Source organism: Falco punctatus, assembly GCF_963210335.1.
Source record: "Falco punctatus genome assembly, chromosome: 2".
Lineage (NCBI taxonomy): Eukaryota > Metazoa > Chordata > Aves > Falconiformes > Falconidae > Falco > Falco punctatus.
In genome coordinates, this window is record NC_137581.1 from 114,590,564 (window position 1) to 114,616,688 (window position 26,125).

The 26,125-nt window shown below is 39.7% G+C and overlaps 1 protein-coding gene across 6 annotated transcripts in view; it reads left to right on the forward strand.

Moving 5' to 3' along the window:
• Positions 1-75: 75 nt before the first annotated feature.
• The window catches only part of DCAF6 (DDB1 and CUL4 associated factor 6), a 90,234-nt gene continuing 64,184 nt past the window's right edge, over positions 76-26,125 (forward strand). For 2 of the 6 annotated variants that reach the window (XM_080374581.1, XM_080374583.1), the window contains exons 1-3: positions 80-383; positions 16,441-16,502; positions 22,909-23,001. In XM_080374581.1, coding sequence (XP_080230707.1) covers positions 290-383; positions 16,441-16,502; positions 22,909-23,001 — 249 coding nt within the window. In that variant the 5' untranslated portion in view covers positions 80-289. Of the gene's footprint in view, positions 384-16,440; positions 16,503-22,908; positions 23,002-26,125 lie in introns of all 6 variants that reach the window. The other 4 variants (XM_080374579.1, XM_080374580.1, XM_080374584.1 and 1 more) reach the window with 4 other exon arrangements.

The following is a 26,125-nucleotide window of genomic DNA, read 5'->3' on the forward strand; positions in this document are numbered from 1 at the left end:
TGCTCTCGCGAGACTGCCGAGGCCGCGGAGAGCGGCACCCCCTCCCGCGCGGCGGGGGCGGAGCGCAGCGGGGGCGGGGCGCCATGCCTGGGGGCGGGGCCGGCGGCCGCTCCGCGCCCCGCCCCCTCCGCCGCCGCTCGCTCCCCGTCGGTGCCGCGGCGTGAGGCGGGCGTGATCGCCGCGCGGGCGGACCGGCCCGGGTTTCCATGGTGATCGCGCGGGGCGGCCGGTGCCGGCGGAGCCCCCGACACCCTTCCCTCTCTCCCCCGCCGCCCCTCCGCGCAGGGCCATGTCCCGCGGCCATTGCCCCCACCTGCTGTGGGACGTGCGGAAGCGGAGCCTGGGGCTGGAGGAGCCCGGCCTGCTGCGGAGGCACTACCTGGGTAAGGGCGGGGGCCGCGGCGGGGGCGGGCACCGTGGAGCCACCGTTAGCTCACCTCACACGGTGAGGAGGGGGCCGGCCGCCCCTTCCGCCGGCCGCCTCGCCCGCGCGAGCCCCTCTCCCCACGCGCGGGTGTCAGCCGACCCCCTCCCCCCCCAGCCCTCCGCGCCCGCGGGGGGTCCCGGGCACGGCGGGGCTCCGCTCCCGCCGCCCCGCTTCCTTCCCGGAGGAACTGTTGCACGGGAGCCCCAGCCGGGAAGTTGGGCGGCGGGCGGTGGCGGCTCCCAATAGCCCGGCAGCCGTGGCTGATGCCCGCGGGCGCTGAACGGGCTCGGGATTTCCCGGCCCTGAGCCGGCGAAGATCGCTAACAAAACCCCTAAATGCCGGGATAATGGCCTGATTGTTCCCCGGGCTTTGAGGTGTTTCCTGGGGTTTGGGAGCTGAATGCCGGGCAGAGCCGCTTGAACGCGGTCGGTGCCGGCTTATTTAGCGGGTCTTTGTGCTCGCAACCGCCCTGCAGCGGGCGGGGGGGCTGGGGGTGCGCCTGGCCCTCGGCGCTGCCCCCTCCCCCCCCCCCGGCGCCCGGCCGCTTATTTTCACTTTTTAAGTGCCACGAGTTAAAAATAGTCTTAGTTTCAGTTTACGAGGCGTCGGGGGAGATTTCTGGCGTGTAACAGAACCGTTGGTAGTCGGTGTAATGGCGCAGGTCGCATGCGTTCTCCCTCTTCCACTCCTTCCCCAAAATTCTTCTTTTAAAAATATATATATTTATTCACGTGTTTTTGGAGGTGTGTGAGGTGTTGCATTGATCACGGGGTGTGCGTGGGGGTGGCGGCTCTCCGGGAAAGGTGGTTTGTTGGGCTCCAACACACTCTTTTGTACTTGCCTGGCTTAAATCCTGCTTTTGAGTGGCGACGCCGAGTACTCCAGGTGGAACTTATTTCCAGCACCGCTAAAAGTGTGGCTTTTTATACCCCCTGGGTGCTTCAGACCGTGGTTGGTATTGGTTTTCCTTTGCTTTCCTGGTGGAATGTCGCGTTTCCAACTTGAACTCGGTAGTTTTGGGGCTGTGGTCCCTGAGCACCCAGTAATCCCCAGCAGTTAACTGGGAAAAGCAAGGTCACTGCTGGCAGGTTTCCACCTACAGTAGAGAAGGTGTCTGTGTGTATAGCACCTACGTGCACGTAAGTCCTTTGGAAGGATTTTTGGAGGTCCTAAAATTAAAATGGTTGAAAACGTACGGTCTGATTCCTTTTGACTTTTGTGATGTCTTGACAGTGTGCTTGGCCAAGCCTTAACTGAGGACTGTCCTAACTTCTAGTGATCAAACACAGATATCCTTCTGACCAGCTACTTAAGGATTTTTTTCATTTATTTATTTTTATTTTTTGTGCCTGCTCCAGTTAGAGCAGAAAAAACCCCGATGTTAAAACTAGGACTGTAGTGTGTAGGTTTTGAAGAAGCACCGTAAGACTTTTTTTTTTTTTTTTAAGTTTACATGCTTGTGTCTTGACAGTTGAATTATTTAGATTTGATCAGTACAAATCATCCTCTCAGGTTTATTAAGGTGTCTTTTCTGGGCACCGCTTCAATAAAATGTGCGTGACGTTAGTTAGAAACAAAACCTCTCTGGTGACTAGGTTAAGGTCTCATATTTACTGTTTTTTCATTTAAACTAAACGTGTTCAGTAGCTTTATAGCTTTGGGAAAATAGGACCTGGGAGAGGTTGCCCGCTGAATTGATGTTAAGATCTGCGTCGGCGCTGGCAAGAGTGGCTCAGCCCTTGCTGACTTCTGCTTTTGATGAAAGGGGTTAGTGCATGGCGTGCTTGTCTCGTAGAGCCATCGTGCTTGGATTTCAAATGGCATTTATGGCCTTAATAGACCCACTAATTTGGCTGGTAATCAGGTGTGATTGCTCATGTGCAGATTTACCAGGCGACAGGCACCTTTTTGTGTGCAGTTTAGTGTGTCTATGGTTCTCCTCTCGTTCAGACTTAAACAGTTCTATGTAGGAGCTTTGTTTGGACACAGATCGAGACAGCAGTGGCCAGACATGTGACATTGATTGTTGGTCATTGCCTATCTAGTCTGGATGGGAAGTAAGGTTTCTTCATATTTATACTGTTTTTCCCACTGTTCCAGCTGTCTGGCAGAACAAATGCAAGTCAGGCATTTTATTTTGACTTGGTAATTGGTATTGGATGACTCAAGGCATTTTCTGTGTTTGTCTGGGAGTTTTTGGTAAATTTGTCAAAACAATTACAGATACCAGTGAAAAATAAAGTACGTTGTATGTCTCTTCCTTATCTGCTGCTCTTCTTTGTCCAGAACCCTCATAGCATGTCCTTGGCTAACGATGTGGTTCACAATGTGTGAAGGAAGATGTGTGTATACAAGTAGTACTTGCAGAGTGAACCGTTCATTTGGGTGGTGTTATGCTGCAGTGTAAAATACGGAGAATATTGAAAGCAATTATGTATTGAAAGAAGACATCTGAGAACTGACCACTGTTTCCTATTTACTCAGTGTTTTAGTTTCATGTGAACTGGCAATCGAGGGGGACTCTATTTATAGCTTCTTTTAGCTTTCAAAAACAGCTGCTCCAGGAAGGATCTGTGCATCCTACTGTACCTTTCCGTGCAGATAATTCGCTCCTGGAATTTATGTCCTTGCAAAACTCAGTCTGATTTTGCAAGATCTCTAAATAATTGTTCTGAAACCTAGTCAGTTCTGGATAGAATTCCAGAGGAAAGCCTCGTGGAGATGGGGCAATATATCCGTACCTGGGACGTGTCCTTCAGATGCTATCATTGGGTAAGGATTCCTGCTGTGGTGATAGCGGGGAAAATGTGGGTCTTATCAATGTATGTTAGCTACATTTTCTTCAGGATTTGTAGGCTAATTAGTCTCAATTTCAGACAGTGCCTGTATCTGAAGTCTCCAGAGTCAGCCAGGCCTCGGGGAGGCTGTCAGTAATGCTTTTTTCTTTGATTCGGTTTGGGCATGGTCTTCGCCTAATGCTGGTGGGAGGAGTCCTGCTGCTGGATCTCAGATGGAAACAGAGCATCAAACTACTTCCAGTGGTTAAAAACATCACCCTGCTTTTCCACAGGAAAACATCGGTGGTAAACTGTAGCCTCCCATTTAAATTCTGCTTTGAAACCAGCCAATGTAATTAGTCAGTCATGACACTTTCCCGAGAATCCCCAGATCTTTGTTGCAATTTTGTATTATTGTGGCGGTATTTTGGTGACCGATGAAGATACCCGTTCTCGTAGCAGGTGAAGTGTTCGGTGCCATCACCATGAAGGCCTCTATTGGTGAAGTGTAGCATATAGTGATTTGACTAGAGAAATAGCAGCATGGGTTTCTTGCAAGAAAGAAGTGAGTGTGTAATTCCTCGGAAGAGATTTAATGTGATGGGTTTATTTGCTTTTCTGTGGAGGGTCATGCTGCTAAGGATGGCTCTGTTTAGTCAGGAGAGGAAGACTGAAGACTTCTTCTCTTTTTCTTTTTTTTTTCTTTTTTTTTTTCCTTTTTTTTTTAATTAACTGGCATAGCAAGTTATCCAGAGAAAATCTGTTAGTCTAAAATAGTTTGCAGAGAGGAGCTGATTCCGTTGTTTAGCTCAGTGATTGTCAGAGGTTATGGTGCTTGGTACAATGGAAGCAAGCATCAAAATCAGTCAGTTCTCCCTAATCTCTGATATCCTTGTTCACAGACTATTTGCTAATATCATCTGTCTTTGTGATATGAAATTCTTAAGCTTACCAGGTTTCTTGTGGTGCTGTCTCCTGACTGTCCACTCCCCCCTCTCTTTAAAGACTGTTTCTTATCTTACCAAGTTTTTCTCATCCTGTTTTATAAGATTTAGGAAGGGTTTGAAATCTATAAATCAACTGTAAAACCGACTAGTAGTTAGGTTTGGTTGTGGTCAAATTTTGTAAAGTTTCAACAGCTGTTGCTAAAAGGAGAACTGTTACTATTTCATTACGTAGGGAGGGAGAATTTACTAATCAGGCATCAGTAGTTCCCCTTCTTTACCAAGACGATCCATAGTAAAACCGAAACTAATTACAGTTTTGAAGTAAGTTAATTGCCCTGTTCATAAGTAGCTTTGAGAAACAGGATAGGCAAGAATAGCTGTTACATGTGTGGACAACCGATTAGTTTTGATATTGACTGTGTTATATTCGTTACCTTATTAGTTTATAAAACTAGTTGTGGCTCATTGAATATAGTTAGAATTGGGTATTGCTGTTGAATGTATAGTTCTTCCTCAAATACATTGCCCAGGGTGCGAGACTGAATTGAATTCCTTAAAATACTGAGAACTTTCCTTCTCTCTGTTGCTTTTCCTTGGAGAAACAAAAACCAGCAGAGATGGAAACTTGAATGTGAGGGAGAACAACTAGAAAGAGGTGTATTATTTTCCCCAGTTTTTGTTCCAGCTGTATTTCAACATATGCTATCTTAGGCTTTGAAAATAATACAGAGTAAGAAGGGTCAGGCAGCTTTAAAGTGATCAGCTTTGTAGTTGGTGCTCTTGCAAACTTGGAGATAGTCACAAAGTATTTAATCAGCCTTTCTTCTTTAATTCTTTGCATAATACTTTTGATGTTTAGTTATTTTCAGGTGCACTGTTACATTTCATGTCCTAAACCTCTGGCACTAATTTTCTTTTCCAGCATGGATTAAAAATGCTCATCTGTCACAGCTAAACCCCAGAACTGGTGAAGGTGTTTTATGTTTTTCCTTCTACAAGTCTAGCAAATTAACTGCTGCTTGAAAAAGGGCCATTATTAATTTGCCTGGTCGTCTGATTATCAGGACAGAAATGAATGACTGCTGTTTTAATGTAAACAGTGTAGCTTTCTGACTCACGCATCTTCCACTGCACTTTGTGTGCTCAGGAAGCCAGTTCTGGAGTGATACATCCTGGCACACACCAAACACTTTGTGAAACTAGACTAACCAAAGATTTTTAGAAAGATACAGTTGAACTCCCCATTTTTTTTCATTGGTGATGTCTTCTGAATAATAGAAGTAGGCAGAGTCAGAATTGAAGTCCACAGTGTAATGAATGAATTAGAGGAAAACACATCTTTGAAACAAAATCGAACAGCTTTAACGTGCTCAATCTAATATGTGTCAGGCAGGAAATTTGGGATAGTCACTGGGTTTTCAATGGTCGTATAGAAAGGCTTAAGATGTATAAGAGCATTGCAGAAAAAGAACGTTACTTTTAAACTGTAAAACCCACGAGTGTACAGTGATCAGATATTGCCTTAAACTGTATATGTTTGGGTTGTTTTCCCCTGTTAATAAAAGCAAGACTTAGCGACTACAGTCCTTAAAAAAATGTAGATGAGCAATTGAAAGAGCAGTGTGTCATCGAGACCTGTTGATAACCAATTGAATTTGAAGGAGTTTAATGAAGAGACTACTATGTGTAAAATTAATTCCCCGATACCATCTCATTTAGATTGGTACCAATGAACAGAAAGGCAGATGTATAAAGCAGCATCTTGAGAAAACGTTGGGGGTGATCCTGGCACATAAAGATTAATGATTTTTTTTTTTCTTTTCTACTTCCAAGTAAATCAACTGAGAGAATAAAGACACCCACTTTAAATGTTTTAATAGAATAATTTGTAAAAAGTAGCACACTATCAGTAAAGGAAAATAAAACATAGTATAGCAGGATCATCTGGAGAAGGCAACATATGAAGAAAATACTAGAAAACCAGAAAGAGATGCGAGCTGGGAGACAGGATTAAGGTTGGATGAGTATTTCTGGTGCCTGAGTGCCAAATACTTGGTTTTAATTTCAGTCTAATCAGCCTTCTGTTATCTTTGGGATTATTTCACTTGCAGACTAATCGAGCTATGGAAGTGGAGACACAGGAGCCGCTTGGACCTGCAAGTGGTACAGCCATGTAGCACTACACTACATAAATTTGATATCTTATTTTGCTACTATCTCAGGAATCTTTGTAGTTAACAATATCATCGGCCTTTTCTCAGTCGCATTTTGCCTGTGTGTTTTGTGGTTTAATTGTTGTGGTTTGTGTATCTGCTTCTGTCTGCTCGGTGTTGTTCCACCTTGTTCCTAGTTGCTGATAAAGTGTTGACAATCACTGTAGTATATACTTTTTTTTTTTTTTTTTTAAAAAGAATGTCTGGGATTACTCAGTGCCTTCTGTCATTCTGTCCTGAAATAAGAGAATAATTTCCAATGTTAGTTTTGGGGATGCTGGGGTATAAGGTCTGTTGTTTATGTACTACTAACATCAATTTGTGAAAAACTGTAGACCCTTACAGATCATGTTGTTATGTTCTTAAGTGGGATTGCTTTGCTGAAACTTTTTTTCTTTTTTCCATAGTACTGTCTAGATCAGATATTGTTACCAATGAACCTATTTACTGAGTTTTGATGTTTTAATTTTGTACATCATCAACTTTTTTGCTGCTGTTGTATCTTGGCATACAGCATAAAACCATAAATGGGAGGGTGATTTCTGGCATTGCATACAAATACATCCAGTCTAAGTGGAGCTAGAAGGAAATGATCAAAAATTGGTACAACTGTTTCAGATTGTTGATTTTTCTGTCCTTCAGAAATCCAACAGGCTTTTTAAATTGTCTGCAGCTTCATCAGATTTGTTTGACATGGGCTGAATTATGCAGATGTATTTGTACTTTTTGTTTTTAAGGGATTAATAACCTTGTGTGTAATGCCTGTGCACTGAACGTTAGTTATGTGTTAATGGTTGCCAAGAATATGAGTGTTTATGTAAGTGTGTTGTAGGCCCAAGGCTTTGCATGTACGATTGTATTATTTGAATTACACTGTCTTACGATGCACATGTATTTGCTTTATGTCCTTTGGAGTCACAGCCTTCTCATGCAAACAGCTGGAGAGTGTAAAGATTTGGTGTCCTTCAGATAGCTTTTCATTTTTGATTGCAATATTTAATTAAATTTACACCGTATGCTTTTAAAGACAGTCTTTGTACGAAGGTTGTCATTTGCTTTGTAAATAACTGCCTGTGTCTTGATACTGAGCATTTCAGACAGCTTTGTAGTTAAGTTGCACCTTGATCTGGTAATAATGAGCTTTGGATACATGAAAGCTGTCTCTTGCTGCAAAAACAAGTCGTGTACTGGATTTGTATTTCAGATTGAGCCAGTGATGTGGGAGATCACTTTAGATCTCTCTTATTCATTTATTTATTTATTTTTTATTTCCCCCCCCCGTAGCCTTCTTCCAGCTGGATTGCTTCCATTAACTGCATTAGGGAGACCATTAAGCATATCTGTGTTTAGTCACTTCTAAGTTGTTGCTGTGCAATACTGTGAGTTCTTGTCACTTTGCTCGTGATCCCTGATCTTCTATCCTTGAATGTCCCGAAAATAGTCTAGTGGGATATAACTGATCATGTATCAAGAACTTGTTGACGCTTGAAACTTGTCCTGTCCTAGCAGTAAGGAAAAACGTTGGTTTGGATTTGAAGTATGCCAGCCTTCAAACAAAGCTGGATTTTTCACTGGTTAAGTGCAAGTCTCAGCGTTTTTGTGTCTTTGGGGCTTAGTGAGTTGCTGATTCAGGTATGTCCCAAATGCTTTAGCATGTGTTGAATCATTAAATATTGAACATGAGTATCGTGAGATGGAATCTGAGTCACATCAGTGAATTTTAATATCCCTTTATTTTCCTCATTTTGTTCTTCAAGGATTTGCAGGCTTTCCTCAGGAAAATTGAACGCATCCTTAATGCTGCTGCTTTCTACTTGGCAAATGTCATGAGCCAGATGAGGATCCATCGTTCCCTTCCCTGTGAACTGAATAGTTCTGAACCATTAGTGATGTTTGTTTAACCTTTATGGAACCACTTAAACTTCACCAATATAGAAAACTATTACACAAAACAAACCCCACCTCTTTGTGAATTTGTTATTATTATTGTAGTGTGTTCCCATTATTTACCTTTCGTAGGAAATGAGAAAAGATGTGGTGCTTTTAAAATTTGTTTTTATTTCAGAAATACTTTTACGTCCTGAAAACACTCTTCGGTAAAAAATAAGTCTCTTGAGTTAAAGAACAGGGATTTTTGGTCATCTAGGATGAATACGTACAGTTTAATGCAGCCAGCAATGTAACTTTAAAAAAAGTAAGCTTTTAAAATTTGTTTTTAAATGCCCAATGATAATTCAATTTATTTCACAGTGTTAAATTAATAGTCACCTACTACCAAGACTCAGATTTCTACTTTAGCTCAACTTTTGATGTCATCTATCTTTAAACTCTAATCCTGAGCCATTTCCAAGTGTTCACACTTGTAATCTCACAGGGTTATGTACCTATATCTTGTTATGGTGTGTATATCTATTTTACATTTTTCCGCAAACTCAGCAGTGTATAATTGCCCTACAACCCAGGATTAAATGGTATGTTTAATTAGGTAGGTGTGCAGAATAGTAAACGCTTTAATTCAGTTCCACCCTGTCCAAATTTTCAGTTTCACTGAGACAGCCCCGTGGGAAAGGCAGGCTCTGCTTTTTTTGCTAGAAGGCATGTCTCTTTAGATACGCTGGTAGCCCTCTGTATAATCTCTTGTTAATCCGTTTTAAAACGTGTATTGAGTTAGCTTACGCAATTTTAAATAGTAGGCTTTTATTTACCCCAGAATCGTTGTCCAAAATGCGCTGGGGGATGTTCATGTGACTGGTCCTGCTGGCTGATTTGAAGATGCAGTAACCTCTGACAGACACCTAAAGGTGATGGAAGGGCTGGCAGCAGTACTGGGCATGCACATCTTCGGCAGTGAGAGGACATGCCTGCTAGGAATGTGCTTCTCTTCAGAGCAGATTGAAGTAACTCCTTCTTTCCTCCTGCTAGTGGTTTTCCATGCTCCTCTGTTTGTTTTGTCTGAGTGCTTGGGGCTGGTAGATAACGGCTCTGCTGCTAACAGTCTTAACTTCTGCACTGGGGTAGACTCGTACCCCTGTTTTGGCTTCTTAGACAACGTCTGTTCTTGCTGAAAAGCACAACTCCTCACTGACCTGGGGTGTTAACACAGATAAATAGTGCTGGAGAAAATAAAGTGAGAGTACCTGATGTGATGCGTATTTCCCAAAGTGTTGTACGGATTGTCTGGGTTACTATGTTAATACCATTTTAACAAGAAAATATTCAACAGACATTACTGTTCCATATACTATTTCAGATGAAGACTTTTCAAAGTCAGAGAAAAGCATTTCCAAAGACTTGTTGAAACCTACAGTAATGCTATGCACTCCAGCTTGCAACACTGTGTAATATTTCTTTTTGCCTTCAGTTAATGGAAGGCTCCTTCTAATCCATTGATTAGAAGAAAACAGGGCTCAAGTGTATTTTTCTTTATCTGATGACTATTCAGTTTTGTATTGGTATCTGGTTTAGAATTTCAAGTTGTTTACTTGGGAGTCGTATTTTAGTGCTGATGGAGAAAACAAAATGCTTTTGCATTTGGTTAATCATACATCCAGTTAATCACACTTAAGTCATTTCAGGTAGTTTTGTGTTGAGAAGAATAAAGTGGTACATGGTATCTTTTTTGCTTTTGGTTATCTTTTACGTAGATACAGCTTCTCTTTGTTTCATCATGTGAATATTTGTCCTCTGCTCTGTATTAATTAGAAATATTCATGATGCAATATAAAAATTTCAAGTGCCTTTTATTTATCTCAGTGAGTAATTTGTATATGATCATTGGACTGCTTTAAAGGATTGAATGAATATCAAAATTGCTGAAAACTGGCGTTTTTCTCCTGTCACAAAACCACGCTTGTTTTATCTTCTCAGCTGCAATCTGTGGCAAGAACAATACAGAAGGCGCTGCTGTGGAGAGTGTATGTGGGGACAAGAGAGCTGTCAGAATACGGTGTACTTGTGAATTAAATCCACTTAGTGCTAGTCAGTATAGCACGCTCACTCCGAAGCTAGGATTTGGAATATACAGATAAAAAGCCTTCTCTAAGACAGGTAGTTTTACTTGATACCACATTTTTGCTACTGAAAACACCTTAAACTGTTAGTGATACAATTTAATTTTATGTATTAAGTATCTTTCGAGCATAAAATATGCTCAATATCAAAGAAATTAAATACATTGCTTTAAAGCTGAAATGCTTGCAGCCTGGCCAGTGCTGGAGCCCAGTGGAAGCTTGTGCTTGGGAGTGGATACTTTTAGTATCTGAGCTGTTTGAAAGTTTATTGCAGACGTTGCTACTAATGCAAACAAATCTTAGCTGTGCTGTTACCTACAGTAACTAAGTCTAAGTAACTTAGGTTTAGTAGAAGCAAAACTGAACAGAAGTCTTTTCCAGGACGCTTATTAATTACCCCAAGATATACAGTGTTGCTGAACTTTTTTTTTTTTTTTTTACTTTAGCAGATCTCTTTTGTGTTTCTTTTGAGGTCAAATTTTGTACCAACGTAATCACCGGGAGATATCACAGGCTTGCTGGATTGTGATTCAGGGCTTAGCGTCCTATCTGCTGTATTTCTGTCTGAGTGTTTATATGTGAAAGTTTTGTGTTTCTTAATACATGAAGGTTACTCTGAAGCATATCTTAGGATTTGAGTGCAAGCTTGGTTAACACCCAAGTTGTTTGATGGTGGGTGTTTAGTAGCAAAGCTGTTGGGTATTAAAATAGCAAGTAAGTTTCTCCACAGAAATGAAAATACTTTTGTTTTTTCTGTATAGCATTCAGGCCTTTGGGGATGTATCATTAAGAGCAGAGAAGAATTCGGGTTATCTGTTTTAAACTTAAACCATCACAAAGTAGTTGTTACAGTAACTTGAAAGGTAATCTTTTAAACATTGGCAGAACCAAGAGTTACCGTTTTTGGCATTTGCAGGGCCTTGATCAAAGGACTGGAGGTGACACCGATGGATTTGGCTTCTGGCAGTGCTGCTGATTCATTTTTCCCTTTGATAAATTGCTTCAGTTTCCTGTCTCACAGTTTCACTGTCTATAAAATGGGACCATTGTCTATGTAGCTAACAAGTGTTTTTCAAGATTTTAATTAAGCTCCGAGAATTTTAACATACCTCAACGAAAGTTAATTCAGTATATATTGTGTATAGTCCTGTTTATGGAATATGGAGAGTTCACGTTGGTGGAAAAGCAGCTTGTTGAGTTGTGGATTGGAGAGTTTGATGTCAACAGAGCAAAAAAAATAACCTATATACAAATGAACCGGACTTGCCGTCTTTTCATGGAGTGGCCCCAGAAAGATATAAACGCTCCCCTGGAAAATCAAGAGTAGTTTTTAAAATGCGCTTAGAGTGCAAGATAACATGTGCTTTGCGTTGGGAACAGATGCTGGCTCCTTTTCAGTTTTAAACTAGGGCATTCCAAATGTCACAGCAAGCTAGTGCTGAGGGACTTGGCCTTGGAAAGAGCCAGCTTGACATAAATGAGTGTTCATTTGACAAACAGGATCTGTTACTCGTTTTCTGAATAAGGGTTGTCTTTTAATGTCTCATACCATGGTGGTGCTGCTTTGGATCAAAGATGAGTTATCGTTCTGTGGAGCAGAAATGTACTTTAAAGGTAGACCTTCATCATTAAATGATCTGTACTTTTTCAATGGGAAATTCTTGAATACAGTTTGAAATCTAGGAAGGTTTTACATGCTTGAAGCATTAAACTTCGCTGCTGTCATCAGTTCTGAAGTAGCATTGACTAAGTCACTTACAAAAGAAAGGCACGTGTACCTCTGCCAACAGCCGTGTAGAAAGCACCTGACCAGCAATTCCTGACTTGAGGATTGTGACCTAAATTCTGGTGTAACTGCTGTGAGTGTGGAATACGAGGGACATCGTGGTATTTTGGTATTGCTCCCTCAAGTGAGATCAGAGCTGTCTATATGTGCCTGAACACCGAAGTTGGGTAATTCTCTAGAGGGGAGTGGTAAAGCATCGTTTGGTTTGATGTTGTGCATAGTGGAACGTTTTTAAGAAATAAATTGCAAAGAAGCAGCTGCAGTTTCTCATTTCCCCGCTTTTCCATATTTAAATTCATATTATGAATGAATCAAAGTGGTGCTTCTTCCATACATAGAATGTGGCCTTGAAAATGATCCTCTAGTCTCTAGCTTAATGTAAAATAAAATAAAAACATTGATTAGTGTACTGAGGGTGACACTGCACCTTGAGGCTTCAGTTGGTGCCCAAGGTCTAGTGAGAAGGGGTGGAGGGAGCATCAGCTCGATGGCTTTCCAAATGCCGGCTATGTAAACACTTCAGAGGGAGCTCGTCGTTGCCGTTTGAAATTTTAACAATGCTTTTTTGCTTTGTTTTATTCTTGTTGATAGTTTCACCTTAGCAGTTTCAAAGCAAACCTCATATGGATGTTCCCCTGTCCAGTGAGATGATCTTGGCGATGAGAGCTTGATCGCTTGATCCCTCTCTGAAGCAGGTCTTATTTGAATATAAGAAATGATCTATTGAAGCATCCTCACAGAACTAAATTATTCCATTTCTGGTGGCACATCGCTAAGGGGAAAAAGAAAGTTTCTGGCTCTTATGGAGCCTGTATGCAGTATTGGGGGTGGGGGGAACCCAAAACTTGACAGAGGTCTTGATGCTGATTTAATAAGAAATAGTACTCCATGGGGTTTTGTCAGAGGCCTGGGTCTCCTCCATCCCCTTAGCTGAAGGGGGGAGCCGGGAGGACCAAAGGTAGGAGGAACAGGGAACCATTAGATTGAGTGAATGAGAGTGAAGGATAGTGAAGATTTTTGTCACCTTGGAGAGCAGAGTCCTCGATGTGGGGAATTTGACCTTACAAAGTCTAGTAATTAGAGTTGTGGTGCTTTTTTATCAAACCAATGAACTGTGGAAGTCATTGCTGAAGTACAAGCAATGCAGATTCACTGACTTTACTCAGCTTTTAATAACAGCAGATGTGGAGACTGTGCTGTCTTCAGATCCGTTTGCTCAAGTAGTTCTGGTTTTTATTTTAGAAAAAAAACCGCATTCAGGATCTGGTGGTTCTAGTTTTGAATGACAAAATAAACTAGAAACAATCCATTCAGTTTTCCTCTTGCGTTTAGTACTTTGTCAAACAGGAAGGTTTTTGGAGGCAAAACATTTTAACTTTTCTCCCTTGCTCCCTTTTCCCTTTAGGGAATAAGGAAATGACAAAGTGTTGTAGTTTTGCTTGTATTGATTCCTCCCTCAAATCAATATTTAGATAAATAGTCATCACGTGATAAAAAATGAATCACATCTATAAAAAGTGCATATGCTAGCATGTGCAATCCTCACATTTTTATTTTTAAATGTTTTAAATGGGGGGAGTATAAATATACAAGGTGCCATATATCTCTGTCTCAAGTGAAATATTTACTGAAACTTATATAGCTACTGTGTTTTTATTAAGGCCAAAAAATCCTAATCTAACAACAAGAAGTCGGATCATACCTAATTTTGTCAACGGACTTTAAGGAAATAAAAATGGCAATTGAAGATGGGATTAGAACACATTTACTGTTTCTTGCTTGCCGATTTAAGTGATTTGGATTAAAACCACACCATAAGGGAAGGAGGAAAATCTGTTGCTCTGCTTGTTTTTAAAAATGACTTACAGTAATCTCCTTCAGCGTTTCTGCACAGAGAGTTCTCGACAAGCGCCTGCATGTTGGTCTGCAGACATCACCTCGCTTCCAGATGTGTTATATGCACGTAGTGCCATGCCTGAGAGTCATCCACTGCTATCAGACTTCTCTGTTCTGCAAGTGGAAATGTGATAGGACTGGCAAACACAAGATTTTTGTGTTGGCCTGCACAGTACACGTCTCTTAGCGAAGTTATCCTCTTGGGGGTTGCATATTATTATGCTGTATTTTGCATTACAGTAGCGCCCTAGACACAAACTGTTAGGTTTCTATTATGCAAAGTGAGATATAAATATACAGTAGGTGGTATTTCCCACCACAGTATTCACACTTACTTATGAGCAAGGGCTGTAGAAATCAAATTAACCTAAAAATAGGCATCTTCATTGAAAAGACACGTATTGTTCAGTGAATTGAAAAAAATAATAGAACAACAGAAAAATACAATAAACCAACCATTAAGGACCCAAGTTTAAAGTCTGTTCCTCTAGGGCAATAAAAGGATGAGGGATGAAGAAAGAATAGGGAGATGTATTCCCAATTCAAGAGCATGTAAGTTGTTGTTAGTCGTGCATGGTGCATAAAGTTATTTGAATCACTTTCTAATGATGGCTATTCCTGGTTAACGGGGTTTGTAGCACTTCTGAGACGTCACAATTTCAATGTCTATAAAACGGGGCATAACAGACTATGCTTTTTATATTTTTAAAGCTAACTTAGGTGTGCTTTAAAAGCAGTCACTTTATAACTGTTGCACCCTACAGTGCCTACTCTTAGGAAAAAAAAAAAAAATTGCCAAAGTACGATCTTCATCCGATGTGACACTTGAACTGTGTTACGAACTATTTTGAATTCTGGAGGTTCCATCAAAAACTATGTACCAAAACACACCTTTTCCTGGAGGAAAAAGGAGAAAGTTGTGTGACCTTTGAGGCAGAGGTGTACTGGTGGGAGCTGGTGCTGCTGGAAGGGTTTCCTGGTCTTTGAGGGAGCGTGGCAGGGACGTTCAGTGGCCTCGTGTCAGCCAGATGGTCTGTGACTGTGAGGGACCAGGTGTGGATACCGGAGGTTCTTTTTTTAGTGCTACAAGACGATATGGGACAAATAAAAGGCATTAAGAGGAAAGGAGTGGAAGAGAGGAGACGTTGCTTTTTGAAATTTGTGCTGCAGTGCCAGAGGCAACACTGAAATGGGTCTGCTTCCAGCTGAAACAAAACAAGTTCAGAAATGTAGGTTTTTCAGATGTGGAGAGGGTTCTGTTGCGGTTTTTCTTTCCCTGACTTTGTACTTTCCTCAAAGGAAGGCAGGAAGGTTAATTTTGAGTGAATTCGATAGGTTTCATGTTTGAAAACAGGGCAGCCTAACATAGACCTACAGTCTGGTGCTCTTACCTGGAGTTTTGTGCTGAGAGTTTGTACACAGGACAAAAAAGAAAATGGTCCTCGAGTTTCAGTTCTTCTAGGATTTAAGTAAGAAGATGAGGTTTATCATTATTTGTATTTTCTGACAGTGCTTTCTGGGAATTATTAGCTTCATTATAACCTGTTTTCATAAAATGGGGGCACTCTAAATTAAATGAAAGTTGGAGCTATTTGCTTAAACTTCTAGTTCAGGAAGAGACCACACTGTTTTCAATGTATTTTTATTTTTCCCTCATCATAGCACAGTAGTGTTTCCAAGTGCAGTGGTAAATCAGCTTTTATATGGGTAATAAGGACATAAAGTTTCCAGGCCCTTGCCTTACTCAGTGTGTGTTTTCATGTCGTCTTTCCAGAAATTTCCTTCGTGTTTTATCCCTTAAGTCTATATCAGATGGAACGGTAATGGACTACAATGTTCCTCTTCAAAATGCAACTTTAATAATAAAATTGAAATTGGGATTTTCCTAGTTTAAGAGGAGATGTAGGGTTGTAGGTGATGCTTGGAAGATCAACTTCCAGTTCTTTGCTGAAATTATAAGACCATGTTTTACTTGCTTCTTGAGACCAAACACATTCTTCTTTATATTTCTATACAAAAGCTGTATGAAAAATCATGAACTATGTTATACTTGCTGTCTTTCAGCTAAGTTAACCAAATAACCACAGGGTTATTTTCTGTCTTATAGTTACTAGTTTTAGAGGAAGCGTCGGCCTGTGAACCTGTGAAATGTTCATTTTGCTGTTTCTGCATCCTTATTAAAGGTGGTGGAAGAGGTAGCAAATGTGATGCTTGTCTTACCTTTTGTAAAATAGAAACCATATGAATTGTTTCAAGATTTACATTTATATTCTGGTTTTTTATTGTTTAGGGTTTTACCGGTTAGTGCTTGTTAGCAGGGTCTTAACTACTTCTTCAGTGTTATTCCTTCGAAAGAGTATGTAATTAGTATTTTTCTTCACAGGGAGAAGAGAATTTATCCAAAGATTAAAACTTGAAGCAACCTTGAATGTGCATGATGGATGTGTAAGTCACTTGTTGCTTTTTTATTTGTTAAAAACCCCGTTAAATTTCAATTTTGTTGCCACGGTAATAGTTCCTTAACTTAGAAATGCAAATACCATGTATTAAAGCTGAGCTGGAAAACTCCGCTTGTTGAGGCCTACATCTGAATTCTCTAGTTATTTGTTTCTTCTTAAACATCTGACACTTTACCTTGGAAGCAAACCAAAATCCCACTCCTATACCTAAATACTGTGTCCCACTGCTGAATTAATTAGTCTCCTGTGCCAGGAAAACACAAACTTATTATCAGTTAGAACTCTTCTTAAACCTTTAAATGAAATCTTTAGTAGTTTTGTGCTATGTTGATATATTTTGTTGACTTCAAGCTTTATTAGTGTTTTGAATGATTTATTCTCCAAGTCTAAAACGCAAATGATCGAGTGCTAATGCTTATTTAAAGAGACAATAAAACCAAAAATAAGCCTCCCCTGAAAGGTAATACCATAACTTGAAATATTGCTTATTTAAATACTTAATTTTTTAAAGTTGTGCAAGTATTCTAAGTCATATTCTTTTACATAAAAAATTTTACTTAAACTGGGTACAGGGCAAAGAGATTGCCATATTACCCTTGATGAATAGAACTGAAATTCATGATTGTTAAAGAACTATCCTTGTTGTACAACGTAACTGAAAAGTGGAAGGACACTAGTAGTGCTATAAAAAGTGAAAATGCAAGTGTAAAGTTGATACTTTAATGTGTTTATTTCAAAAGCTGTTCAAATGGGAAGTTTTTGGATATTTTTTCCTTAAGTTGCTTGCACTTGCAGCTTTATATTAAGGAGTGTTATAGTTATTAACTAACACAGCAGTAGTTTTAAAGAATAAGTGTTAACAAAACCTAGATTTTTGGCTTGAGATCAGAAAAATGATTTTGACTTGCATATATTTTTGAGAGACTAGAAAGGCTGGGAAAGGCAAGGATTAGAATTGCTTTATATAAGAAGTCAGCTACTTTTTTGTACTGACTACCATTGTGAGTTTCATGTTCTGGTACAGATGGTATTGGCTTAAAAAAATGCATTAATTTCTCAGTTTTTTTCAAGAAACGTTTTCAGAATGACAATGTACCAAACCATTCTGTGATTTGGTGTGTAGAAAGTTACCAATTTTTATATTCAGGATTGTAGCAGTGAATTTTACTTTATAATTTCATTTCTAGTAGTTTTTCATTTCCTCAAATACGCTTAAGATGAAACTTTCAAGTTTCTTTCCATGAAGTCGGTTGGGTTCTTAAATAATTTTTTTCTCTGTTTTCTTGTAAAAATAGTAAATTTTGCCTAGAAAACAAAGGACAGGAAAATAGTCCTTCTTTGCTACTTGTTAAAAATGGAGTGACTGATCTCCCTTTTAGTTAACTATGCAGCATGTAACAAAAATTGCAAATTTGGTATTGGCTCGTTTTGTGGCTTGGGTCTATCTGGTGGATACGTATTTAAAAAATCATTTTGAATTTATTGTTTTAGGCCACATGTTAAAGCATACTTTAAAAGCTAACCTGATTGTTTTAGTGTGTGGAAAATGTTTTAATCGCGAACTTACAGCATTATATGCAGGTGTTTAAAATATTGCTACAATTTGAAAAAGGTCTTTAGAAATTAAATTTGCTCAGTATTATCCATCTTTAAAGAATGGGGTATTAGGAGTTCTTACCTCATTTACTGTGTGGGTTTTTGCAGGGATTAATCTTTTATAGCTAACGACCATTTGGTATAATTTCTTACTACTTGCTTTCAAAAAAATCTGTGAAATAAAAGTAAATGATATTCCAGTGCCCTTACTGATTAATATCCTTATACCATCAGTCGGAAATGATCATATTAGTCTTTAATTTTCCCCATAATTGCTGAACCAGCATGCATTTGAAATGTGAGGAATGAATGCCATAGTTGTCTTATTAAGGGTGTTTCTGGATTTGGTTTTTTTGGGGGTGATTGGGGTTTGTTGGAGGGTGGGGGTTGGTTTGGGTTTTTTTTGTTTTGTTTTGTTTTTTTATTAAGAACGTTTGCATTCTTCTGTGGAATAAGTTGTGACTTGTATTTTCTATATAAAGCATGCTGTGTAATTGGACACGGTGGACAACTTACTTAAGGCAAGATTTTTTTTTTTTTTCTAATTGAGGATAAAAGTTAAGTCCAACTTCCTGCTTACCATTTGATCTATGTTACACACAAGAGAGATCCTTTGGGAAATATGACTGTATGTATAATCATGCTCAGGGACAACATCTTTGAAGGGAATAGTTCTATGAATTACTTCAAGTACACATAGTTTTGTAGCAGTCGTATTACCACAGTGCCTTTTTGTTTGAGGTACGAGTATTTATCATCTCAGAGTTTAGATGCCATTGTCTTTGAGATAGTGCACTTTTCCACTTCGTTTGAAGACGCAGTTTCTAGCAGTAGTGTGTGAAGTGATTGAATTAGTGAATCACGGGTGTCTGCTTGTAGCCTTATCGTCCTTCCAGGGTGTCGTCTGCCTCTTCCAACGAGATTCACATTGTCCAGTTCAGTGAGGTCATACGTATGCCAGAAGTTGCCATTTTCCATGTTAACTCGAGGGACCTTGAGACGATGAGATGTGTAGTGTTAGGTGAGATGCTTTCTGTGTGAAGGAGGAGAAATGCCGAAAGAGAATCGGACTGGACCAGCAGCGATGCAGTGCGAGGAAAGTAGAGGAGAAAGGAACTCTAAACCATATTGAATTGGAGTCTTCCAGTTCTGGTCCTGTGAAAGCTGTGGAAGGTAGAACTGCAGGATGCACAGGACGATGGAGCCTTTGACATGGGCAAATACTACGTTTTAAAATAAAGAGGATTACCTGGAGGAATAATTTCTCATTTCTGTGTATAGGCATTCAGTTCAGTAACACACAAGTGTCCTGGGTGGCGTACATCTCCTTCAGGGTGGCACTATAAAGAACAAGTAATTTTTAGATGTAGGCCTCAAAAGCTGTGCTTAAATTAGTATAGGAAATTTGCATATTGTTAGGGTGTGCAGTTTTTACCTTTTCCTCCACGGATGAAAAGTAGTGCCTTTTCACCCCATTCCTTGCTTGGGAGATCTTACTGATGGTTTTGATATCTACAGTACTTTTTATTTCCTTTCTTCTATTTCTTGTATTCTGTTAATCTATCCTAGTTCAGAAAAGAGTTAATTCTACCGTTACATTACATAGAAGGAAGGAGTTTTCTTTTTCAGGTTTTTAAGGGTTGGCTGAGCTCCTTCCTGCATTGCCTTTGAGGAAAACACAGAGATAATAAATTTATTTTTTACTATTTGACTAATGAATCAAAAGTGCCTGCTGCTTCCTTTCAAGGCTAGTTGAGTGGCAAATAAAATTAGATACAGTTGTTAATGTGAAATACTCCATAGAAAAAAGAGAATTATGCACCTTTTGGCTCTTCTCATCTCATTAGTAACTGGCATTTGTGTTTGTTATACCCTTTCTTTTGGCTCTAACACCTTTTTCCAAGAATTTTAAGCCCTTAATGTAGTAACCATTACGTTATGCTTTTAGTTGGGTGTTGAACAGCCGTGAAGGTAACAGGTACATAGTTTCTCTACATGGTTTTGAAATACGACCAATTTTCTAGGCACTCCTCATTTTACAGTGCATTTTAATAGTAGGGTTGCTACCGTGGAATGAGACATGCTTGATTACAGCAGATTAAAAAAAGTTCTCATCGGTTTTTAGTGATCCGTATGCATATTTATTGGGGTTATTTGCTGTTGGTCAATAGGTTGTACTGAACACTGAGAAATGTATTGACTGATCCCTTACTGGAAAGTTGATGTTCTCTGGGAGAAAAAAAAAAATAATCAAGCTTACTCCACTGAAAGACTTTGTCATTTTTTGGAGTTATTTTTTGCCAGTGATGTTGGGATGGTGAGCTGGTACAGAATAAAGAGCCTGTTTAGTTATAGACCCCTAGCACACATTTGGTTATGTCATCGCACTTCAGGAATTTTTCTGAACCAACTTCTGCCTGGATAGGGTGTATTGAAGTCGCTCAACCCTGAGACAAATCAGTGCAATGAAATTGGAATTTAGAAGGAGAATGATTGATGTCTTGTGTAGGTTTGTGACGCTGCCATTTAGGTAATCATGTCTCCCCTTTGCATCTTCAGTGCTTTCTCTGCTTTCCTGTTCTTCAGATTTTGCTTTTAGACACATACTCCTACCCCCCTCAATTTGTTTCATTTTTGTGCTAGCGCGTCCTTCTCACGGCATGTTTTTTAATTTTTTGGCAGCTTCCCTGGTTTTTCAGCATTTTGTTCTTGGTTCTATTCTTGTATCCTTGTATTAGCGTTTCGGTTTCTTTAGGGCAATGCTAGTATTTTTCTGCCTGAAAGTAACTGTAGATGAAGGTGACTATTCTGGGGTTGTGTGTTTGCCCTAGCTGTAGCACTGTGCTATGTTTGACAATATTTTGGGAGTACAGTTGTTGTCAGGGCAGGTTAGATCAATGATAGATGGATCTGGGGGCTAGCTGGGGGCTAGCTGAATTCGTGGTTCTTGGTGATTGACAGTCAGGGTTATAAAATCATCAGAGTAGCCATGCAAGGTCATACCGATGCTCAGTCAAGCCTGATAACTTGGCCCGAAGAGCGGCCAGTAACGATTTTTGAGGAAAGCTGAGGCAGGGCAGGCAGGCAGTACTTGAAGGGTGTGCTGGAGGACGCATCGCATTTTGATGGGCAGGTGGGGGTGAAAGTTGCATCTTTGTTTCTGATCGTTTTTCATTCTTCTTTTATGAATATTTATATTCTTCCACTTCTGGTGTTTAGGACATTCTGTGACAATGAATTCCAGTTTTACTAAAATGCCGTGTGTGTCATGTGATGTTTTCATTGGAGGCCTTCCATTTCCAGTACTGTAAAGAGCCACAGAAAATTATTTTTTTTCCTTGTCATTCATGATTTCGTAAGCTTCTGTCATATCCCCTCCCGAGAGTAGTACAAATTAATTGCTTCTAGCGAGAAAGTGTTAGATACCTGTGAACATCCTAGTAATTCTTTTTGGTAACTTCTCTTTTCAAATGGGCAGTAATGGAAATGGAAAATACGGGGGTGGGATATGAACCCAAACTGCGTAGTGTGGAAGACACGGATTTGCCATGCATGGATGTATACACTGACAGAATGACGTTTGCTTTTGCGAGCACTTTCTAACGATTCCTGATATTATTTGACTGCTGCTGAGCACTGAACTAACTCTGCCATAGGCATGTCTGTTGTAACATGAAGATCTCTCTCTTTTGAGCGGCAAGAGTGCATTTAAAGCTCTGTAATGGGTATGTCAAGTTGTTGCCTATATGATCCATCTGAAACAGCTAATTCCGATTTTGCAACGTTGCCTAATTAAGGACCCCAACTGAGCTTGTGACTGAAATAGTAACTAAAATGGGCATATTTATTTTAAACAAAAAGATGTCTGTCTTTTGGGCTCAGAATGAAATATTTGAATAAAATTTTAAAAAAATACAATTGAGAACCAAGTGGGTTTTTTACGAATTATATTGTCCACTCCGATACACCACACTAAGGCAGTTATTCTGCCAACAGAATATAGCCAACAGAAGATGTTGATGGCTGCAGTTTGACACGTAAAGCTATTTTAGAGGCTACTTGGAATAGCAGTGGTCACGCATGCAGACTTCGGTGCTTGTGCATGAGCTGCTGCTTGAAGACAGGTTACTGTAAGGATCCTTTCTGAGCTTCCTGGATTTTGAGTGCTTTTACAGCTTTATTTCATTGACACATTATGAAACACAGTCTTGTGAAAAGGAGAATTGATAAGGAAATATATTGTAAAGTTCTCCCGCTATGATTCTGTACCTCACTGTAGGATGATTCTTTCCCAGCATGCTCACACCTCTCAAAAGGGATCTGGGATGGATTCTGCGGTGCTTTTCATGTGATCCCTGAGAAGGTGTGGTCACTGAAAAGTATACAGAGAGTAGATGCTCAGAATTTGGATATGGTGAAGATACAATAACGAGAGCATTGTGATACCCTCTCGTTCAAATTTGGAGAACTCTGTGGAGTAGATTTGGTACATTAAAACACCTGAATATGTAAAATTGCGGCTACTGAGGCCTTTGTGGGAAAGCTTAATTTACCTGATGGACTCTTCAGGAGCAGAGGGAGTAATTGAGATGCCATAGATGAAGCAGGTGATTCCCTTATCAATTTGTTTTAAAACCACAATTTTTCTTTTTGTGCTAGCTGCTTAGAAATTACACAATTTCAATTGAATTTGTTAACTCCTATTTCTGTAGTGTTGGATGAGTATCGATGTTTTAATATTCTGAAAATTGAATTAATCTAAGTCTAGACTAACTAATTTTTGTTAATTTATGCAGGTGAATACCATTTGCTGGAATGATACAGGAGAATATATTTTATCTGGTTCGGATGACACCAATCTGGTAATTAGTAATCCCTACAGCAGAAAGGTGGGTTTTTTTCTGGATACTCAATAATATTCAAATAGGATTTAAGTTATTATTTTTCATATGTTATTATCTGACAAAGATAATATCAGGTACTTTATAGTGTGTATAAATGGGAATAAACTTCACAGTGCTTTAAAACCTTTAGCATTCTAATCCCTTGCGACGTAGGTATTATCCCATTTTACGGTAGGTGGTCTGGCACAAAAGGAACATGGTCTCACAACAGATTAGTGTCAGAATTAGCAATAGCGTTCAGTAATTCTTGTGAAATCTTAATAGTCAGATAAATTGTTTTCGGCTTCGTTTTAGTTTTAAAATACTGTATTAACTTCTGCTGTATGTAACAGACTGAGTTGTCTTTCCGTGTCATATTGTTGAAGTGTCAATCTTGATTAGAATACTTTATTACCATTTGAAATTACATTGCCTTGTGTTGCATGTGTGTGGACGGAGAAGGATTTGTACTGAAGTAGGGGAAGCAGGCTTGTGAAGGGGGAAGTGCTGTTGAAGGTCTCTGCTTCTTCCACTTCTGCCCTCACATGGGTTACGAGGCAGTCGAATGGCTTCCAGTAATGTCAGCTAGCATCCATCACGCAGCAGCAGTGTTCCACGCTTTGCTCGTTAAGGAGCTGCTGATAGTTTGATAGATCTGGGGATCCTGTGCAGCAGTGTTCAAGCGAAGTCCTCGCTCCTTTGCTTTCTCAGAGGTTGAGTACTTGAGGTGCTGAAAAGTGAAATGTGCTGGGGAAACAAAAATGTGTGGGTGGTATTGGTGGAGGAGAGTTTGAATAGAAGGTTGTGGAGGCAGCAATATTTTGCCTTCCTGAAGAGCTGCGGTGGGAAAATAATAGTGATCTGGAGTGTTGCCCGTGATTTATCGGTATTATACCTTCCCTTGCTTCCCCAAATGAGCCATAGCTTGCAAACTTCATCTCTTCTGTTCAGCTGTTGGTGTGTCAGTCTGACAGAAGTTCAGAGCAGTGTCACTAGACCAGGGTTTCTTCTGGACTGGGAGCTCAGCTGAAGAGGAGGAGGGTATCTAGGACAGCTATGAAATGGCTGAAGGCTGTATTCCCAAGTGAGTGTTGTTGGAGGGACTTGCAAAGTAAAAATTTTTTGTGCGAGTAAAGGGTGTTTAATATTATTTACTGTGCAGAGTTTATTTTAATATATCACTATAGCATAGTTGCTATATCATTATCTTTAATATATAATTATATTAAAATATTGGAACATTTTAATAAACGCAGCAATTTAAACTTTATGCTTTTATGGGATGGTTTGGCGTTGTTTCCCCATTGTGTACTACTGCTGTACTTAAGCCAAATGAGAAATATAGGAGATGTTTTGTTTTCTTATTTTTAAGTCAGCTGAGTTATTATTTTACAGCAGATCAGATAGATTTATCCCCACCCCCCACCCCCTGCCCATTCAAATGTAATTATAAACCAGCAGGTACTAGCAAGAAGACTTATTAATCAGTGTTGTTCCTGAAGCGTACTAGAGAGGTGATTTTTTTAATGCCTCTGACAGTTGTGTTAGCTTATTTTCTCTGGCTTGAGTAACAGAATCAATACAGGAAAAGGGAGCAAATTGGTATTAGTACCAGAACTCTACTGTAATTCTGTCATCTTGGCAGATATCCTTATCACCATATTTTCTGTTATGAGCTGGCTACAGTAACAAAAATAGACTTCAGTCATCAATGTAGTCTTCTGTGTTAGTAAAGTATCTGATTTAGTAAGGAAGCATTTAATCTTGTTTAATTCTTATTTACATGAGTTTTATGTAAGTCACTCCAGTTTGTGTTATCTATGGCCAGATGCAAATACTAATTGTTACTGTGAAATGTGTCTCAGAAGGAGACATTTTTCTAAACGTTTCTCAAGTTTAAATAGGTTATATGCTTAGAGTGTTTGTGCATCTGGGGAGAAATGTGTTACTTTATTTGTATAGTAATTGCAAGTCTACATCAAAAGGATGAGCACTTTATTATAGTTTTGGAGTGGCTGAGAAGAATTCGTCTTGTGGAGCTTTTCTTCCGCATTTTACTTGTTTTAGGCATCACGAGTACGAGGGGTGGGGAGGGGGGAAGAGTTTGGCTGGAGCTCAAGCTCTACCTGCTGCAAGTATGGATTAAAAAGACAGGAATTCCTGTATTCCCATCAGGTTGAGCACTCAGTTTTCAAAACTTTTAAATGGAGCCCAAGACTTCTCTTAGCTAATACCTGTGTGAAGACAGGATTCTTAGGAGTTAATTACACTTGAGGTTTTTGAATCTTCAGCCTGGTTTGCCTTCTGGGAGAGAAAGGGTTCAGCTTGCAGGAGAAGGGTGCTGGGGAGGATTTGGGGGGTGCTTAGTGGGGCTGAAGATACACAGCTTTTCTAGATTCATGTTTGCTACTTTTCACTGCAGGGTGGAGTTCCATTAGGTTTGCTTTCCTTTTACTTCTAAAGGGGGTTTGACCTCTTCAAAGGAAGTACTGTTGAAAAGGCTGGATTGTAAATGATTCTGTGGCACCTTGAGTGGGAACCCTAAATTAAATACATCTTGAAAAACTTAGTAACCCACTGATATTTGATTTGCATTTGTTTCAGCAGGCTTCTTTTCAAAAAGTAAGCCAGAGTGGAAATAAAACCACTTTTTAAAAAGTGGTTTTAGTTTTTAACGTGACTTAAAAAATGCTGTTTTTTTCATTATGGTAACTTTTTATTGTAAACAGAACTTAAACATTTCAGATTTAAAGAAGACAACAGAGTAGCTGCTAGAAATTCTGCTTCCTTGGAGGAAAATACTTATTGTTAGGGATGGAGCTTGTATGCAAGCTTCTGGGATCACTACATAAATTAGTAATCCCATCCCAAAGATTTAATCTGTGCTTTTACGAGATACATTTTGATTTCTTGAATTTGTTGCCTCTTCAATTGATTTTCTGTGTAACATATTACTTAAGAAATTACAAAAGTTATGAGGATGTCAGAATTACTACAGCTAGTCAACTACTTTAAAGAACATCTGAAATCCTTTGCTTCGCCCTCCCCCTTTTCCTCAGTGATTAAGTATTTGTAGCCTCTTATACGTCGGTAGTAAAATACTCCAATGGAGTGAGGTGGTAGTATTGTT